Below are 16,954 nucleotides of genomic sequence, written 5' to 3'. Positions count from 1 at the left end.
ATGATTTTCACAAAATAACAATAGTTACTTTTGTTGTTGTTTGTTTTATCGATACTATCGTTAGTTATCAGTACTTGGTGACGAGAGAGTGACGCTGACATTTTGGCGCTGGCTGGTTTAAATATTTTTCATAGCGGCTGTTCGGATAAATAACAATTTCTATTATGTGGAGCAACTTTGAGGCTTCGACGGTGGAGGATGAGACAATCTCCCAATGCCTTTTCATCGCGCAGCATATTCAAAATTAGCAGCGAGGATGAGGCAAGTGCCGAAATTGAAACAGGACAAAACAACAACAAAACTGGTAGTAAATTTTTTAATTTGCATATTTTAGGTTATTAAAGAACCCACAATTCAGGCATCGGTGCAAAGTGGTAAAATGGTCATATCCATTGACAGAAGTCTGCTCCTACTTGAGGACGAGCTGGTAGCCAAATGCAGCTTCCTCAGCTTTAGCGCACACATCGATGCGATCGCCATTTCTAGCAGTGGCAATCTGATTGTTTGTGGACTCTCCGATGGCGAAGTGCATGGTGTTTATATCAAGGGATTGCTGCTGTTCAGTGTCTGTATACGCATTGAAGATGTCAGCATCTCAGACGGCACGTTTACGAGTATTCAGCAGTTGGGTCAACACTTTTACTTCAGCTGCAAAAATGGCAGCGTTTACTGGTGAGTTGCACCTTTTTTTTCTCCATTGTAATTCTGCATTAATACCGATTTTATTTTCATAGTCTTAGCAAGATCAACGAATCCACTTTAGAGTCGGTGTCCAACATAACACTGGGTGATAGTGAGCAAATGACTGCTCTGTTGGACGATGTCACCATTCAACGCTCGTCCACTGGTAAAGCAATGTCCAATGTGGACACGGCTTTGCTACTGAAGCAGCCACAGCCAACTGCTCCTCACAGTTATGCTGAAAACAACCAGGAAGCGGATCAGCGACAGGATTATGATCTTATTGTTACAGGAGCACAAGGTGCCATCAATTTTAAAACTACTTCCAAGGATACATCTCGCATCAACATTCCAAATCAGTATGGCGGCATTAAGGAAATCTACAACGTAGATCACTACATGTGAGTTTAGAAAATCTAATTATAGAACAGAAGTGAATTATATGCTTATATTACCAACATACACTGCCTGATCTGGATTTTAAAGATTTTAAGTTAAGAATGTTCCTGTTCTGTCGTTCTGTAGAAACAAAGTTTATTGTGAACGTTACATTCAAGCCAGAAATGGTTTCTGCATATTTTCAAAAATTTGTACACATTTTTAATAGTTTCAAAAGTTATACAGTTATTTAAGCACCTATTTTAATTTTATTTCTTTAAATATGTACCGTATGCATTTCGTAGTCGATTGTTAAAATAATCTTAATGTCTGTAATTTAGCATTGCACTAACCCAGTCAGGTCACTTGCTGGAGATTTGTCCATTTACACGGACAGTCAACGTTTGTCAGTCCTCTCACAGCCGTGCTTTGCTCATCGATGATCTGCAGGTCATGGAGTGCAGTGAGGAGAATGTGGAGCTCTTAATAGTGACAAAGCCCACTGCAGATGGAGAACGTTTTATTCGAATTGTGGAATATCCTTGTAATACTAAAAGGTAATTTTGTTTGGAAATTGAAATTTAATCGCTGTTTTCATGCCAGCACTAAGATGCAAGAACGAGGTGGAAGTGCCGCTGCATGCTTGGCTTGTTCGGCAACCTAAGAGTTCTGTTAATCTTTATTATTTGGCCACGAAAGAGCTAAAAAGTAATGCCATTCCTTCAGAAGTGGAAATGATGATGGTCTCTGAGACCGATCCCAGTGACCGCTTTAAGAAACTTATTGCCAAAGGACGCCTGGAAGAGGCAGAGGTATTTATTCTTTGCTTGTTATATTTACAAACGAAGTTTATAGAAATAATATTTCCTATAGGACTTTGGCAAGCAATTTGAATTGTGTCTGCAACCGATCTTCGAAGCCAGAGCTAAACGAATTCTGCTAGAACTTTGCAACACTAGTGCAAGCATTGTGCAAGGCAATGAATTGGATGTGAAGTTTGAAATGTTACTAAAGCTGTTGGCACAAATCGAGAGCAAAGCATTCATTAAGAACAATCGTATGATGAACTTAAGTTCGCGTCACATTTTGGAACGCTATTTAAAAGAAGTCAAAAAGAGATTGGACTTTGAGGTAAGTAATATTTCATTGCATAAAATAAACGGCGTTAAATATCTACTATGATTTTTAGGAAGATGAAGATCATTTGCTTGAAATAGACGAGCAGCTGCATCGCCTCAAAACAATGGCCATCATAGATCCCTACGAATGCAATAGCGAGTGGCAAAAATTTGTTTACAACACGAATATGGTGAAAGTGATCAAGAGCATGTTCAACAGCGATATGCCTACCGCTTGCCTCATTTGGCGCCGGCACTCGAGCACCATTTTGCCGCATCTCAATGAGGATGAGCTGCGTACACTGCTCGGCTTTATACCCAGCGACACGGAGCCCCTAAATGTAGTGCAGTGGTTGCGTCAATTTGTGCCCGCAGTGAGCAATACTCATCCAACAATTATGCCCTTTATCACCGACTGGAGCATCGAGCGGACGCGTAAGTTGCAGTACTGCGATCATTGGCCAGAAATCGGACTGGAATTCTCTACAAAAATACTAGAAATATTCGAAGAGATTCAATTTATTTACTCGTTAGTATACAGCTTTTTTAAATATGCTATCTAGCAACTAGATTAATTTGAATTTTTATGCTTAAGTGATGTGCGACGGCAACAGGAGCGCAACATTGGCAAACTTCGTGATCTGGATAATGCTCTGCAGGATTTATCAGTATTAAAAAAGCGTTATAAACTCAATTTCACGCTGGACAGTTATATGCAGGACTCCATCGATGCCACAGCGCTGCGCATCTTGCAGCGTGTGCATTTGGACAACTTGCAGAGTCTGGTGCGGGATTTTCTCTATCCGATCTATCAGGAGAAGGGTCGCCAGCCACTGGATGTGATCAAACAGTATATTGCTCAATTAGTGGCCAATCGGCAATCTCTCAGCAATTGGTTAGAGCGTGCTATAGCCTGCATTGAGTTGCTCCATAATGAGGATAGTCGTTTGGAGTGTGCCCTCTCCATATTGCAAAATGCGCCAGTTCCGTGGCCAGAAACATTGGCCCCGCTTATAAAATTGCGCAACTCGACGCATCCGCTGAGTATGAAGATAAATGCCGAATATGAAATACAAGTGATTAAGATCATGAAGGTCAAGTATGGCTGGCCAGCGGATAATGCCTCCGACATCAATCTGGAGCTGTTTATGATGCGCATTGTTAAGCTTAATTTACCGGATATGCTAAAAGATATACGCATACTAACCAAAGCGGCGCCAGAGATCTCCACCAGCGCCAACTTCAATTGCTGCTATCAAATGTCGCGACGTGGACAAATCGACATGGCCTACGATTTCTTCAAGTCGCTGAATGATAAAACTAATGCCAAGCAAGGCAACGATGTTGTGGATATCTTGGCAAACTTACTTGAAATGAGCTCCTGCACAGGCGAAGCAAAGGTACAGGAGCATCTCAATCTGCTGGAATTTTTCAAGTTGCTGCTACCTAGTGTGGAACCTGTGTATAAACGTCGCTATTTGCTAATCAAGCATCGTCTACAACTGCGTCAGAAATTCAATATACAATTGAAATGCAGCACTGAATTGATATCGCTGCAGAAGCGTTTGACGCTGTTGGATGAGGGCATTGAGTTGATCGTTGCACGGGCCCAGGCCTCGACGAATGTGTCCGCCTTGATTGTCAACGAAATGAGCGAGCTATGCACGGCACTTGATATTCAAAAAGTGCACGGACTTTTGCGGATAAGTCAATGTATTGGCTGTTTGCCCTTGACCTGTGCATTGGCTTATCACGTCATCGAATCCATATCCTGTGTGCCGGCAAATAAAACAGACTTTATTAACTTTGGCATTGAGTTGCTAGTGCAGCAAATGAACGACGGCAAGAGTCAGAATCATGGTGAGTGCGTCAACTTAAAACATTTTCACTGTAACAGAGACTAATATTTATATTTGCAATTTAATAGATACGCATTCATCGCTGCAGTTGTTGTCGGAGAACGATCCATTGTGCTTTCCGCTGGTCTACGAGCTGCTGACCGAAGCATTGCTGCATGAGCGCAGCAATCAATGCGAGCTTATGGAGCTCATTAAATATGTACGCGTCGCTGTTATACACTATCCGCTCGATGCAGTCGAAGCTCATTATGCCGGCAAGGAGCAAGTCGTCAATGAGCAAATATGTCGAGCATTGGATGGTGTACCAATTGCTATTGGCGAAACCACGCTCAACTTTTCCACTGCGGTGAACAACTCCATCGATTTGAAGCCTAGTATAGAGCCATCCTCCAAGAAACGCTACTCGGTCTCCATGTTCGATGAAGTTGATGTGCGACCACAGGAAAAACCACAATTAAAAGTAAATTGCATATTTGATTTATTATGAAATTCCATATAAATTATTTGGACATTTGTAGAAACGCCTTAACGGCAGTCTGCCTATTGTTAAGTTCTTGGCACGCACTCTGCTGCTCATGATTCTGGAGACGGAGCCAAAGAATTCGCTGCTGCTGCAAATGCAAATGTCGCTGCCGAATAATGTGAAGGATGACATCGATGGAGCACGCTCTGATTTCTTTTTGTCATTGGAGCACCTAACCAAGGCCAAGGAGCATGATGTGTGGTACATTATGTCGCAGTATTTGCTGGAATATCAGAAGCACAATCGCAGCAAGAAGATTATCAATGAGGGATTCATTACGATTCAGTTGCGTCGCATTCTACGCAATGCTATGAACAACAAGGATGCCAATCTAATTGGTACAAGATATTTAACCTAAACTATTATATTTTTTATATATAATTTCTTTCCTCATTTTTAGAGCTCTTTACCATGGTGGTGGCTGATACTGAATCGCGTGGGTTGCTCGAAAGGCTGTCCACGGAGTTGAAAACTGATCAGCAAAAGATTACATTTCTTACACTTTCCGCGATGTACAATGAACACATTGATGAAATGGATATTGTGCAAAATTTGCGCGTAACGTAAGCTTAGCTATGCTTTACTTTAATATAATTGAAATTAACATTTGCCACTTTTTAGGCGTAATAAGCTGTACTATTACTTGGAATTCTGCCAACAGGATCCCAGCATTCGCGGCAAATTCAATCCAGAGATGGACAACATTGAGCATTTGTTGAATGAATTCCATAATAAGCGACTTAATGTTCATTTGCTAGAACGCATGAGCGCCAGCTTCAAATTGGACTTTCAGCGCATGCTCATCACACAAATCCTCAGCATACTGCGTGCTCAGGAGCTGCGCTATGAGATCAAACGCGACTCGTTCGGCGATGAGGAGTTGGTTGTGCTGAACAGTGTGCGTGAAATGCGCGAAATGTGTCAGCCATACATAAATCAGATCCAAAACGTTAAGCTCTTCACGTCGAAACTAAACGAGCTAATTGAAGAGATCAACATATACTTTTATGAGATGTATTTGTGTGTCATTGAGATACTCATGTTCTTTGATGCAGCGCCCAAACAGATGGAAATTTGGATTAATATTTTGCACTTTTTGCGTCATAAAATGGTCACACGACGCTGCTGTCGCGCAGGACAACAGGAGACAGACATATGGATGCAGACGCAGAAGGACAATGGCGTCTTGCCCAAAATCGCACGCTATAGGTTGCCCTTTAAGCCACTCGTAGAGCATCCACTGCGCGACATTTTATGCAGAGAACTGAATGTGGATAATTGCCAAAGTTGGTTCCCCTTAATACTCATGTACAATGCTCTCAAGGATTCTAGCACACCACAGAGCTGTGACTACTACATCACGGCGGCAATCACCAATTCTATAGCCGAGTACAAGTCGAAGAACGATTCAGAGAGCTGGAGCCTGCATCCCACAAATAATGCATTCCTTAAATCGGTTAGCCTTAAGAATATTAATATTTTATAATCTGTGTTTATATTGATTGTCTTATTGCAGATTCTACGATTGGTTAAGCATGTCCAAAGTCCCAGCAATGTCATCTTCGTTTTGTATTATGTAGCGAGTTATGCCCGCGATGGAGCTGATCAGGTGGAAGCGTTCTACGAGGGTTGGAAATATGTGAAAGCCAATCAAGAAGTGCTTGATAAAGATCCCAAATGTCAAGAGCAATTGGCTAAGATTAAGCGCATGTATCCAATACATAAGACTCAACATTTGTTGCACGTTTACGGACTGAGCGAAGAGAAACTAATGCGATTGGTTGAGAATCCCACAGAACTTATTCACAGTCTCTATCATCATGAGCTAATACTCAAGTCCAGCAAGGTGGACATCAATGCACTGGTTAAAGAGATTTGTGCGCTGCATGATCTTAGTCTGGATGCCATACAATTTAAGCTGCTACAGAAGTGGCTCTCGGTCACAATGGAGCCAGCCGATGGGACCATTATGGAGGAAACCTTTCTTGAGGATCATAATTGGCCGGAGAATGGCTCTAACGGCAATTGCAATGGCGATGAGACTGGTACTGCTAGTGAGAATGTTGTACGTGCATTTTACATACTCAGCAGCTGGCCGAAGTCGGAAGCTGTGCAGTTCCTAGTGGGTCTAATCTTCAAGGGAGGGTAAGTTTAAACACATAGACTATTAATCTTTATCTTTAATACTTTCGTTTTTAGATCCATGAACACCTCGCAACAGCTGCAGATGTACGAATGTTATTCCAAGCTCAACGACGGCAGCACTTCGTTTAGCAATACGCTCAGCCAGCGTCAGTTCATCACCATCAAATGTGTCCACGAATTGAAAGCTCTTGGCTACAACTCGAACATTGAGAAGTTTGCGGATGAGAATTGCGACAAGATCAGTATTATTAAAATGGTCTGGCAGCGCAATGCACAGAATCCGCTCTCACTGGAAGTCATGGCCAACATTTGCCTAGGATTCGACATACATTTGCCCAAAATCTGGAATGGCATCGTTAAGCGCATGGTCATGTTTAATATGGTGCGTGAGCTGAACGCATTGGTCGATGTGCTAAGCTGTCGTCCAGAGTTGCTGCATCTCGATGGTCTGGCACAAGCCTGGAACTGTGTGCTATGCCATCCGCTGAAGAATGCGGTGCCGACACGATCGTGTGCACAGGAGGAACGCCTGCAGAAGACGTTGATTCGCCTGCAGGGTTGTCCAGTAGTGCATGCCCTAAACCTGCTGCAATTTGCCGAGCTCTGTGTGCTCGTGCGTCGCCCACACATGGCCGCCATAGTGCTGATCTTTTGCCAAAACGATGAACAACGCGCAAAGATTGTCAAGGTAAATTACAATCGGAACTAAGTATTTATATAACACACTAACATATTTCTCTGACACAGCTTATCAGATCACGTAATGTGGATAATCTGCGTCAGGATATTCTTGATCTGGAGGATGCCGGCCTGCTTCCAATGGTGCTTAACTTTGCGCTCAAGGAATTGCAACTCTAAAGTGTAGAATAACATGTTTTTAGAACTTGTCAAATTTGTTTACTTGAAATACATATGAACTTTAGTTCCACAGATGGTCAAACACGTTTTCCATCAGACACTGGTAAACCATGAAGGTGACAGCCACGTCGATTCCCACACGCAGCATCTGAATAGTCGAAGTCATGAAAAACTTTCCAGGTCCAAAGACTTGTAATTCCGTGGCAGCATTATCCAAAACCTTCTTATACTTTTGCGACTTGGCAGCCTGAATTCGTTTCTGAATCCATTTCATTGGGATGTGTCCCAGTACATTAGCAGCGCCAGAGATGACACCAAAGATTCCAAGCAATGGCATGGGTACCAGTGAGTTTTCATCTTCGCCCACGTACATTTCTTTTTGAGTGATCATCAGAAAGAAGCGAATAGCCTGGTTGGTGCCCTGTCTCAATACTGTGATCGACACTCCCCTATAAATGCCACGAATACCTAACACAACACATAATTAGCTTAAACGAAATGCAACCTTAAAAATTGAAGCTACCTTCCCGTCTTAAGATGTGAGCCACGCCATGGAGCATACCATGATAGCGTGGACGTGGTAGATGCATATCGTTAATAAGCTTCAGTCGAATGGTTCTCAAAGGAGTTACGGCTACCACAGCCTCTGTGACGCCCGCCAATAACCCAGATATAAATACATTCAACATGGAAATTTTGCCATTCTCATCATGGAGTTCATCGCAAAAGAATTCATAGGCCCCAAATCTATTTGATGAAGTTACCTTTATATTATATTTCAGCAAACTACTCTTACCTTGAAGCGACTGTTGCAATGCCGGACACCAGCATGATACCGACACCACGATAAAGCCCAAGGACTCCATGTCGTCGGATAGTTTTCTTTACACAATCGAGGGTCCCAACATATTTCTTATGTTCGGGATCGTCTTGCATTCGGTGCTTTATAAAGTCGGTCGGATACTTTAGAAGTACTTCTAAACCGCCCGCGATACCTCCAGCAATTGCCCCTTTTGCAACTAAGTGTTCTCCTGTATGATTTCCTGTGAAGCCTTGCCTGGGCTCTTGTTTTTTTTGTTCTGAGGGCGCCATCTTGAACTACGATTTGTTTTACATATCGATGCACTTAAAATCGCAAAGTATGTAACATAATTTATTTTATATTTTTTTTATTTTATATATTCTTGATTTAATTAAAATTGTTTGTATACTTAATTCACATAAAAACTAACTAACTGACAGCGTTTTCAGACACACATTTCATTCCCTTATTTTCATTGTGCCTTTTTTTTTGTTAATGAAACCTTAATTAAATAATTAATCTTATCTGTAAATTTGTTAGTTAGGGCATTCCCATTTAAATTAAATGTGGTTTAACAATTAGCACCTGTATGACGTCACTTGTAGCGATAAGTGCACATTGAAGCAAAATAGGCAAACGAATATAAAACTTGTTTACATAAAAATTAGTTTGAACGCACTGTGTTGAGCCAAGTATGGAAATAGCACAAATGATTGTTTAGCAAAACTTCGGCATTAACAAATAATTTAAAAAAATCGGAATGAATATATATTTATTTTAACTTAAAATACAGCAAATATAATTGACATGGCATTAATTTTTTTGTTTGAATGAAATTATTTATGTTGACTGCTCAATAATTTACCTTATGTTTTAATGTTTTTTTAGATGTTATTTACAAAAAAATCTAAAAAAAAAAAAAAAAATTAATGCATATAATAAATGCGTAAATAATATTACTCTCTTAAGAAATATAATTGAATACAGCTTATCGACTTTACCGCACAATTTGTTTTCAAGTATATATTTGACTGCTGTTCATTTCGTGCCTTTTTGTGCAACTTCAGTCCACTGTGCGTAGAATCAGCTGTTTGTGCATATTTATATTCAATGCGAAGCAGTCCGCTGAGTGAGTCGACTGAAAGAAACTAAAAGAAAATAACACAAATTGTGAAAAAATTATATTCGAGAAATGTTGCGTGCATTGAAAGGAGCACAGAAATGTTTGTGCCTGGCCAACAAATCATTTAATCAGGTGCAAACTAAACTACGACTAAATGATGCTCCAACCTTGGCAGCAACGATGGCTGTGTGAGTGCAAAAAACATATTTAAAAATGCGAAAACAATACAATAATAGTTAATTCATTTTGTAGGCGCCACTATTCGCCACCCACGCATATAAAGCAATCAGCGGTGCCCAACGAATCCGGCACCATGGCAGAGGGTAAGCATTCCCAGCAAATTGATTGGAAGCTGTGGATTCATTTGGCATCTTTTCGTTGCAGTGAAACTAGAAATGATGAAGCGTCTGGGCCTGGAGCACGGCTATCAGCCGCTGCCCAAGTCGCGGGAACATTTGTTAAAGTATCAACCAAAGCTGGAGGATTTGCCAACGCGTGCCATGCAGGACTCCTTCACGTCGGCCATCATTCCGCTGAGTACAGATCCCATACTGCAGGACAAGTATGTGACCTACTTGGGCAATGTGCGTATGGGTCGTTTGTTGGAGGACATGGACATGTTTGCGGGTGCGTTTAAGTATATCCCTATGCACGCTATCGAAAGGGTAAAAGGATTATAATGTTTAACTGCCAACAGCAATTGAATGAAACAAGCAGAACGAAGCATCTCGCATCCAAAAAGCCATATAGACATGTTTGTCTATCTGCAGATTATAAGAGATTTATGATACACTTGTTATAATTGCGATCAAATCAAGTTTAATTTGCGAATTTAGCATACGCATTTATGACAACAATATAATCGATGAATTCTGAGAATTTGTGTACGATCGTATAGTAAATTGGTATACATATAAAAATTTATTTTACATGACAAACATACATGAACAAATCTACACTTAATAGATCTCCTAATTAGAATTTGATATTTGTGTTAACCGAGCAAATCTATTGCAATATTACTGTTCTAAATTCGTTAATAGTAAGTTAATTAATATTTCTAAAGATGTTAACAGTGCAAAGTCGATAATTTGCATATTGTCTTCTCCATATTGTTTAGCTAACTTACTTTTCTTATTTCTTGCAGCCTGGTGTTGCCACAAGCACGTGGTAGTGCCTCAGCTGCGCACAGACGTGCACTTGCCCTACACCTTTGTGACCATACTCGTGGATCGCATCGACTTCACCAATACGCTGGCATCGGGCACCGAGGATATTCGCCTCTCCGGCCATGTGTCTTGGGTGGGAACCAGTTCTATGGAGGTGGTTGTTTGGCTGGAGCAAAAGCAAAACGGCAAATATCAGAAGCTAACGCGTGCACTCTTCCTGATGGCAGCTCGCAATGCCACCAATACGGCAGCTTCGCCCGTTAATCAAATTCAGCCAGCCAACGAGGAGGAGAAAGTGATTTTGGATGGTGGCAAAAGTCGCAAACGGATGCGCCAATTGCTGTGCGCTCAGTCCATCTTCAAAGTGGAGCCCAATGATCCAGAGCAGACGCTCATGTATGAGCTGTATAAACGCACCACGCCCAGCGACACCATGGAGCTGAACAAACGCATCTTGCCGCCCAACTGCCGCTGGATGTCGGACTCGTATCAGATGAGCACGATTCCCTCGTTCCCTGAGAATCGCAATCATCACAATCGTGTCTTTGGCGGCTTCCTAATGCGCACTGCCCTCGAGATTAGCTGGGCAGCTGCTGTGCTCTACTGCAAGACACGTCCCAGGCTGGAGCACATTGCTGATATTAGCTTCGAGAAGCCGGTGAGCGTCGATTCGTTCATCAAGATGACTGCCTATGTGGTCTACACCAAGCTCAACTATGTGCAGATCATGACAGTGGCCGAGGTGTTGGATCCTCACTCTGGCAACCAGGTGACCACCAATACCTTCTATTACACTTTTGCGGCACCGGACACTGTCACTGAGGTGTTGCCACGCTCCTATCACGAGACCATGTGGTACATTCAAGGACGTCGCAAGTTCGAATACAGCATGGGCTTAAAATCGAATTAAGTTTGCTGTTTGCTTAGCCAGAATGCTAATTATTATATTTGTGTGGCTATGATAGAAGATGCTTCCCGTAAAGTTGCCTCTAGTCAAATACTCCAAGTCCATTTAACAAATACTCCCAAAAGTTGATCCAGTTACCAGTTTACTAGTGTATATTATTCATTTTTTGAAAAGTTAATTTAATGGTATTTTTCAGTTAACGAAAACACAGCTAACAGCCTACAGAATATTCCGTATCCTATTTGTTTTTAATGCAATTTGGCTGTAATGCAATTTTGCTGTATCATGCAACTGTCTATAGCAAAAATCTAAAGATTCTTATATTTATTAAGTTATTCCAGCTAAACTTTGTAATTAGCATTCTTTAATTGTTTTCAGAGCTATATTCCATAAATAAAAGGGTCACTTCAATCTAATAGAATACTTAAATATCATTTTAAAACTTCCCAAAAATATGCAACTTAACATTATTCTGAAAAAAATAGAGTTCCATATAGTCAAGTTTCACTGTATATGTACATTAACCTTGTTCACAGTTCTTCGTTGTAATAAAATAATAAAAATAAATAAATAAACAAACGCGCATATTATTTGTTGTAATTGTCTGGCAAGCGAGAGATGTTAATAGATTAGAGAACCTTTGCCAAAATGCTCGCAATTATCTCTGATCTGAAAAAAGCTTACGGAGGCGAGAAAACTTTTGTAGAGTGCTCACTGCAAATGTTTTCAATTTTATTTCCTGCTATACTTTTTTTTGGTTTTTTTCCCCCACATCAGATGAGTATTTTCTTTGGATACGTTAAAAATGCAGCGGATGCGATGCCTAATTAGTTCACGGCGGCAACTGCCGCTTTTGGCCAGGTAAGAAAACGTATTTCAGTGTCATTTTTTATTACGTATACGTAAAGTAGGCTGTTGCCGTGCTCTGGAGTGCGATGTTATGAAACTGGAGAGTACCTCAAAACGCAGTCGGATCATTATTCGGGCACAATGGCAGAAGGTGGGCTAATTCTTTCAAATCTGATCATTAGTTAGAAAACTTTCTTCCACCTGTAGTCGGTGCCAAGATACGGGAGCGAACGGGGGGTGGAGAGAGGTTATCATGTAGTACCCAAGTCACGGAAACATTTGCTGGAGCATCATCCCAAAAAGGAGCAATTGCCGGCACGCAGCATGCAGGATTCCTACACGCACGCCATATTGCCGCTCAGCGTGGATGAAATGGCCAGGGAAAGATACATCAATCACTTGGGACGCGTGCGCATGGGTCGTCTCATGGAGGAATTGGACATGTTTGCAGGTGATTATAGTAGGGACTTTAAAGAATTTTATTACATAAACAAAAAAGGTGAAAAATATTTTATAATTTATTTAGTGGAAAAGTAAAAGTAAAATTTAAATTATTATTTAAAATCTAGACTTAAAGACTTATTTAATATTCTATGATAAAAATGCAAAAGAAGCTATTTCTAATTTTAAATAATATATATGAAAAAATTATGGCTTTATGTTAAAAATATTTTAATTCAGTTTCCACTATTTTTGAACTTACGTCAAAAAAATAGGAATTGGATATATTGATCCTTTCCTTACATAAAAATAACATTTTTTCATTATCATCAAAATATGGTTATATTTTCGAAAACAAAATTAATTTTCTTTCATTTCCAGTCTGGCTTTGTCATCGTCACATCAATATTCCGGATCTGCCCAAGGATGTGCCATTACCGTACACTTTTGTCACGCTGCTCGTCGATCGCATCGACTTCTCCGACATTGAAAATATCCAAGTGAACAAAGACATTGAAGTAAGCGGCTTCATATCGTGGGTGGGCAACACCTCTATGGAGGCAACGATCTATACCCGACAGCTATTGAATGACAAGTATTTGAATGTGACCAAGGCGGTGTTTCTAATGGTGGCACGCAATGCAATCAATTCAGCATCAGCGCCCGTTAATCCTCTCAAGCCAACCGATGCCGTGGAGCAAAAGTGCTGGGAGGAGTCCGATGAACGTCAAAGAAGACGCAAAGCCACCGAATCCCAAGGCGTGCTGGTGTGGCCCCCACAACAACACGAGCAGGCCATCATGTATAATCTACTGCAGCGTACGACGCCCAAGGATAGCTTCGATTTGAATCGACGTGCTCTGCCACCAAAATGCAATTGGATGGAGGACAGCCAGCGATCGACTATGATGAATCCGTTTCCAGAGAATCGCAATGCACACAACACCATCTTTGGCGGTTTCCTAATGCGTCAGGCCATCGAGCTTAGCTTCATCACGGCCAGCATCTATATGCGGGGTCGCCCCATCTTGATGTGTTTGTCGGACATTAGTTTCTTGCAACCGGTGAAGGTGACAGCGTTTCTGCAGATGACCGCCTATGTGGTGTACACCGATCAGAGCTATATACAGGTGATGACCGTGGCTAAGAATTGGCAGGCGGAGAGTGGCGAACCCACGACCACAAATGTCTTCTATGTCACCTATAAGGCGGACAAGATTGTTGATGAAGTATTGCCACGCACATATCGTGAGATGCTTTGGTATATTCACGGCAGACGCAAACTGATGGCTGCACTGAATCTGCGACCCGATTACCCCATGCCCGAAGAAAATGAGAAGCAATCAAAGACAACGATGACTGCAAAATAAATAAAAACAAAGCATTGCAAGGGTTGTGTGTTTCTTTCATACCTCAGACACATAGTTCTCCGGTTATTGTAATTTTGTTTTTATTTGTAATCAGCGGGGGCTTGTACAAAGTATTTTAAAAAATCCTTAAAAGTGAAGCGCGCGATGATCTTTCCCTTAGAAGCGCAGACGGTGTGGGTATTGGGAAGAGTGCAGCGCAAACATGTTCTGCAAGTACTTCTTGAAGAACTTGCCCTCGGGATGTGCCTTGATTGCCTTCAGCAGAGCGCTGTCGACTTCCTTCTGGTCCTTCTTGCGCTGCTCGTTGGGCACAAAACGCTCCTTCTTGGCAGCGAAGATGTCGGCCTCACCAGACTTCTTCTCCTTCTTGGCCTTCAGGCGACGGAAGTAGGCATCATTCAGATGCTCGGGCACCTGGAATGCACCCAAATCCACACGCGACGATGTGCCGATAACGTAACGCTGCGACACGCGACGCAGTGGGCACGAGTTCAAGGCGAATGGACCAGTGACCAGCAGCAGGCCAGAGCTCAGAGTCTTCAGCAGCACAACGCGCTTGCCCTGATGACGACCAGCCAACAGAATGAGGACAGTGCCGGGCTTCAGGTTGCGGCGCGTGGTGCGCTTGTGCTCGCTGAAGTTGGCCTTGGATGGGCGCTTCTTCACGAAGGTCTTGGTTGGATAGTTGGCCTTAGGTTTGCGCAGATAGACGGTACGCTCACCACCGTTCTTGGGGCCACCGATCTTCTTCACCTTCTTGATTGGCACCTTCTCCTTCTGCACAACTGGTGACTTCTTGTCCTTAAGGCGGTACAGCGCGCGGCGCTTGTACATCTGTATATCGAATTGGAAAAGCAAAGCAGAAATCAGCAAGATGCCCATACATACACCACACACACAAACACAGCACGTTGTTCAAAGGCAGCGGCGTCGCAACCACATTTGCCCCATCACTTCACATGTTGATTTTTGAATGTGTTTTTTCGAGTTTTTACCTGGGCTTTGGAGTAACGCAAGACACCGCCCTTCAGGTACGAATTGAGGGGGTGCTTCTTGCCCTTTTTGGCCGATTTGGCGACCTTTTTAGCTTTTTCGACGGGTGCCATTGTGAGAAACACGTGTACACAGCACAAAAATTATTTAGAAAAGGAAGGTTATGTGTCACGGAGTTGCCAACACTTGGCAAAAACACAGCACGTCTGTTATCGATATATTTCTTTGCAACTCTGGCGTTTCGTATTTATCAACACTGAATTATGCAGTATTGCTGTGCTCTTGTATCGATAACTAATCGATGTATGTGCTACAAATAATTATCTACAAGTCATTATCGTGATCGACGAAATGAGATTTCAAAAAGTTTGAGAACCACCAATTTAAAACTTTTCGTAATTAAAAAAAGAACACCATTGTGTTTACCATTTAATAATACTTTTTTCCATTTATTGGTTTTAATGTGTATACAATGAATTAAATCACGATTTTTTGTTGTTCTTCCTTATGTTCTTTTACAGCTCTCTCTTCTATCCGTTTTTACACATTTCGTCAGTTTCTTACTTAAATTGTTCATTTGCTTTTGCCACGAACCGCAATAAATGTAAATATAATTGAAAATAAATAAAATGAATGATAGATAATTTACAAAATGAGTAAATATTCAAATGAGTTTCAATTTGAAATCAAAACTTTAAACCGTTTTTCTTGAGCTATCACATCCTATGTCCAATATTTCATTGTCAATTAATGTTGTAAATGTTTGCTTGCAATGCGTTAAAAACATACAAATTTAGCTCAAGTCTAAAATACAATTTTGTTTTGTTTTTGGAAAACTAAAAACTAAATTAATGCCTAAAATTTAGTACATGGGTTTTTAATTTTTTGTACTAGCAAACCATCAAATAATTGTACATTAATGGGAGATTTTTGTTTTGTTTTTTGTATGATTTGTATGAATGATAGTTTTTTCGTTTTTTTGTTACTTTAAAATGATTCGTCTCTTCTTGCAAATATTTTACTAACTCCGCGCTAAATACATGTAAAATTTGCTAGTTGTTTAAAATACATACAATTAATTCAATCAAAATATCCGAATGCTCTCAGCAGAGAGTTGACGGCATTTTTTGTTTGTTTTGCATTTGTAGAATGGTTGTTTCTTATGTCTAAACTTTTGTTAGTTTGTTTTTGTTGTTGTTGTCTCTTTTCTTATTTGTCACTTTGCCATTATTTAAAGTTAGACTAAGATTAAAAATTGTTTTGCAGCCTGGCAATGAACACACAGTTTTCTCTGTCTCGCTTAAATCTTAAAATAGTAATTCGCCTTTTACATTACTCGGGCATTCGTTTTTAAATTGTGTACATTTGTTTGTTAGCTTAAAAAAAAACATGAGTATTGCCATGGTTGTTTGAAATTGGGAATGAAAACTATTGCACATTCATTAAAGTCATAATGTGTCACATAATGCATGAATTATAGTTTTTGAAAATTGCAATACATCAAATATTTGTATGTTTTATTTACATTTGTTTTTTATTCAGGTGTGCAGAGTGCGGAAAATGTCGCATTTTTTTCGACTTTGACAATTTGGTTTTCTTTTTTTTTTTGGTAAGAATGTACTCACATTATTAATTGGTCAAGACGTTGGAGTTGTGGCGGGAGGCGATCATCTCCAGGGGAGTGAGGCTGGATGCTGCACACACACACGCACACACAGACAAAGGTAAATAAAACATA

The 16,954-nt window shown here is 40.9% G+C and overlaps 5 protein-coding genes across 7 annotated transcripts in view; 3 read left to right on the top strand and 2 right to left on the bottom strand.

Annotated features, from left to right (window-relative positions):
• Positions 1 to 65: 65 nt before the first annotated feature.
• On the top strand, positions 66 to 8,277 carry LOC133838114 (uncharacterized). Its single transcript, XM_062269088.1, is given in 16 exon segments — positions 66 to 212; positions 214 to 261; positions 335 to 672; positions 735 to 1,082; positions 1,401 to 1,603; positions 1,663 to 1,871; positions 1,933 to 2,190; positions 2,249 to 2,706; positions 2,773 to 4,037; positions 4,105 to 4,496; positions 4,555 to 4,897; positions 4,960 to 5,122; positions 5,181 to 6,015; positions 6,076 to 6,704; positions 6,759 to 7,392; positions 7,452 to 8,277. Coding segments are annotated over 16 exon segments (6,282 nt in total). The 5' UTR covers positions 66 to 164; the 3' UTR covers positions 7,563 to 8,277.
• LOC133838136 (tricarboxylate transport protein B, mitochondrial-like) overlaps positions 7,548 to 16,954 on the bottom strand; it is a 61,639-nt gene continuing 52,232 nt past the window's right edge. The window contains exons 2-4 of one of the 2 annotated variants that reach the window (XM_062269122.1): positions 8,359 to 8,745; positions 8,086 to 8,309; positions 7,548 to 8,030 (exon numbers count right to left, since the gene is read on the bottom strand). In XM_062269122.1, coding sequence (XP_062125106.1) covers positions 7,624 to 8,030; positions 8,086 to 8,309; positions 8,359 to 8,654 — 927 coding nt within the window. In that variant the 5' untranslated portion in view covers positions 8,655 to 8,745 and the 3' untranslated portion in view covers positions 7,548 to 7,623. Of the gene's footprint in view, positions 8,031 to 8,085; positions 8,310 to 8,358; positions 8,789 to 16,954 lie in introns of those variants that run through there. The other variant, XM_062269121.1, reaches the window with a different exon arrangement.
• Positions 9,466 to 11,992, top strand: LOC133836470 (acyl-coenzyme A thioesterase 9, mitochondrial-like). The gene is made up of 4 exons (XM_062266977.1): positions 9,466 to 9,675; positions 9,740 to 9,810; positions 9,872 to 10,114; positions 10,635 to 11,992. Exons 1-4 carry the CDS (start codon positions 9,557 to 9,559, stop codon positions 11,564 to 11,566), a joined length of 1,365 nt encoding a protein of 454 aa, XP_062122961.1. The 5' UTR covers positions 9,466 to 9,556; the 3' UTR covers positions 11,567 to 11,992.
• LOC133836471 (acyl-coenzyme A thioesterase 9, mitochondrial) lies at positions 12,270 to 14,643 on the top strand. Of its 2 annotated transcripts, none has more exons than XM_062266978.1 (4): positions 12,270 to 12,424; positions 12,475 to 12,563; positions 12,620 to 12,863; positions 13,235 to 14,643. In XM_062266978.1, exons 2-4 carry the CDS (start codon positions 12,504 to 12,506, stop codon positions 14,221 to 14,223), a joined length of 1,293 nt encoding a protein of 430 aa, XP_062122962.1. In that variant the 5' UTR covers positions 12,270 to 12,424; positions 12,475 to 12,503; the 3' UTR covers positions 14,224 to 14,643. The 2 variants fall into 2 exon arrangements, with proteins under 2 accessions (XP_062122962.1, XP_062122963.1); XM_062266979.1 differs by having other exon boundaries at positions 12,274 to 12,424; positions 12,472 to 12,563.
• LOC133836473 (large ribosomal subunit protein eL6) lies at positions 14,287 to 15,381 on the bottom strand. Its single transcript, XM_062266980.1, has 2 exons — positions 15,219 to 15,381; positions 14,287 to 15,057 (listed from the first exon to the last, which is right to left on the bottom strand). Exons 1-2 carry the CDS (start codon positions 15,327 to 15,329, stop codon positions 14,380 to 14,382), a joined length of 789 nt encoding a protein of 262 aa, XP_062122964.1. The 5' UTR covers positions 15,330 to 15,381; the 3' UTR covers positions 14,287 to 14,379.

This window comes from Drosophila sulfurigaster, chromosome 2R, assembly GCF_023558435.1.
Source record: "Drosophila sulfurigaster albostrigata strain 15112-1811.04 chromosome 2R, ASM2355843v2, whole genome shotgun sequence".
Lineage (NCBI taxonomy): Eukaryota > Metazoa > Arthropoda > Insecta > Diptera > Drosophilidae > Drosophila > Drosophila sulfurigaster.
This window is presented reverse-complemented; position numbering and strand designations above follow the sequence as displayed.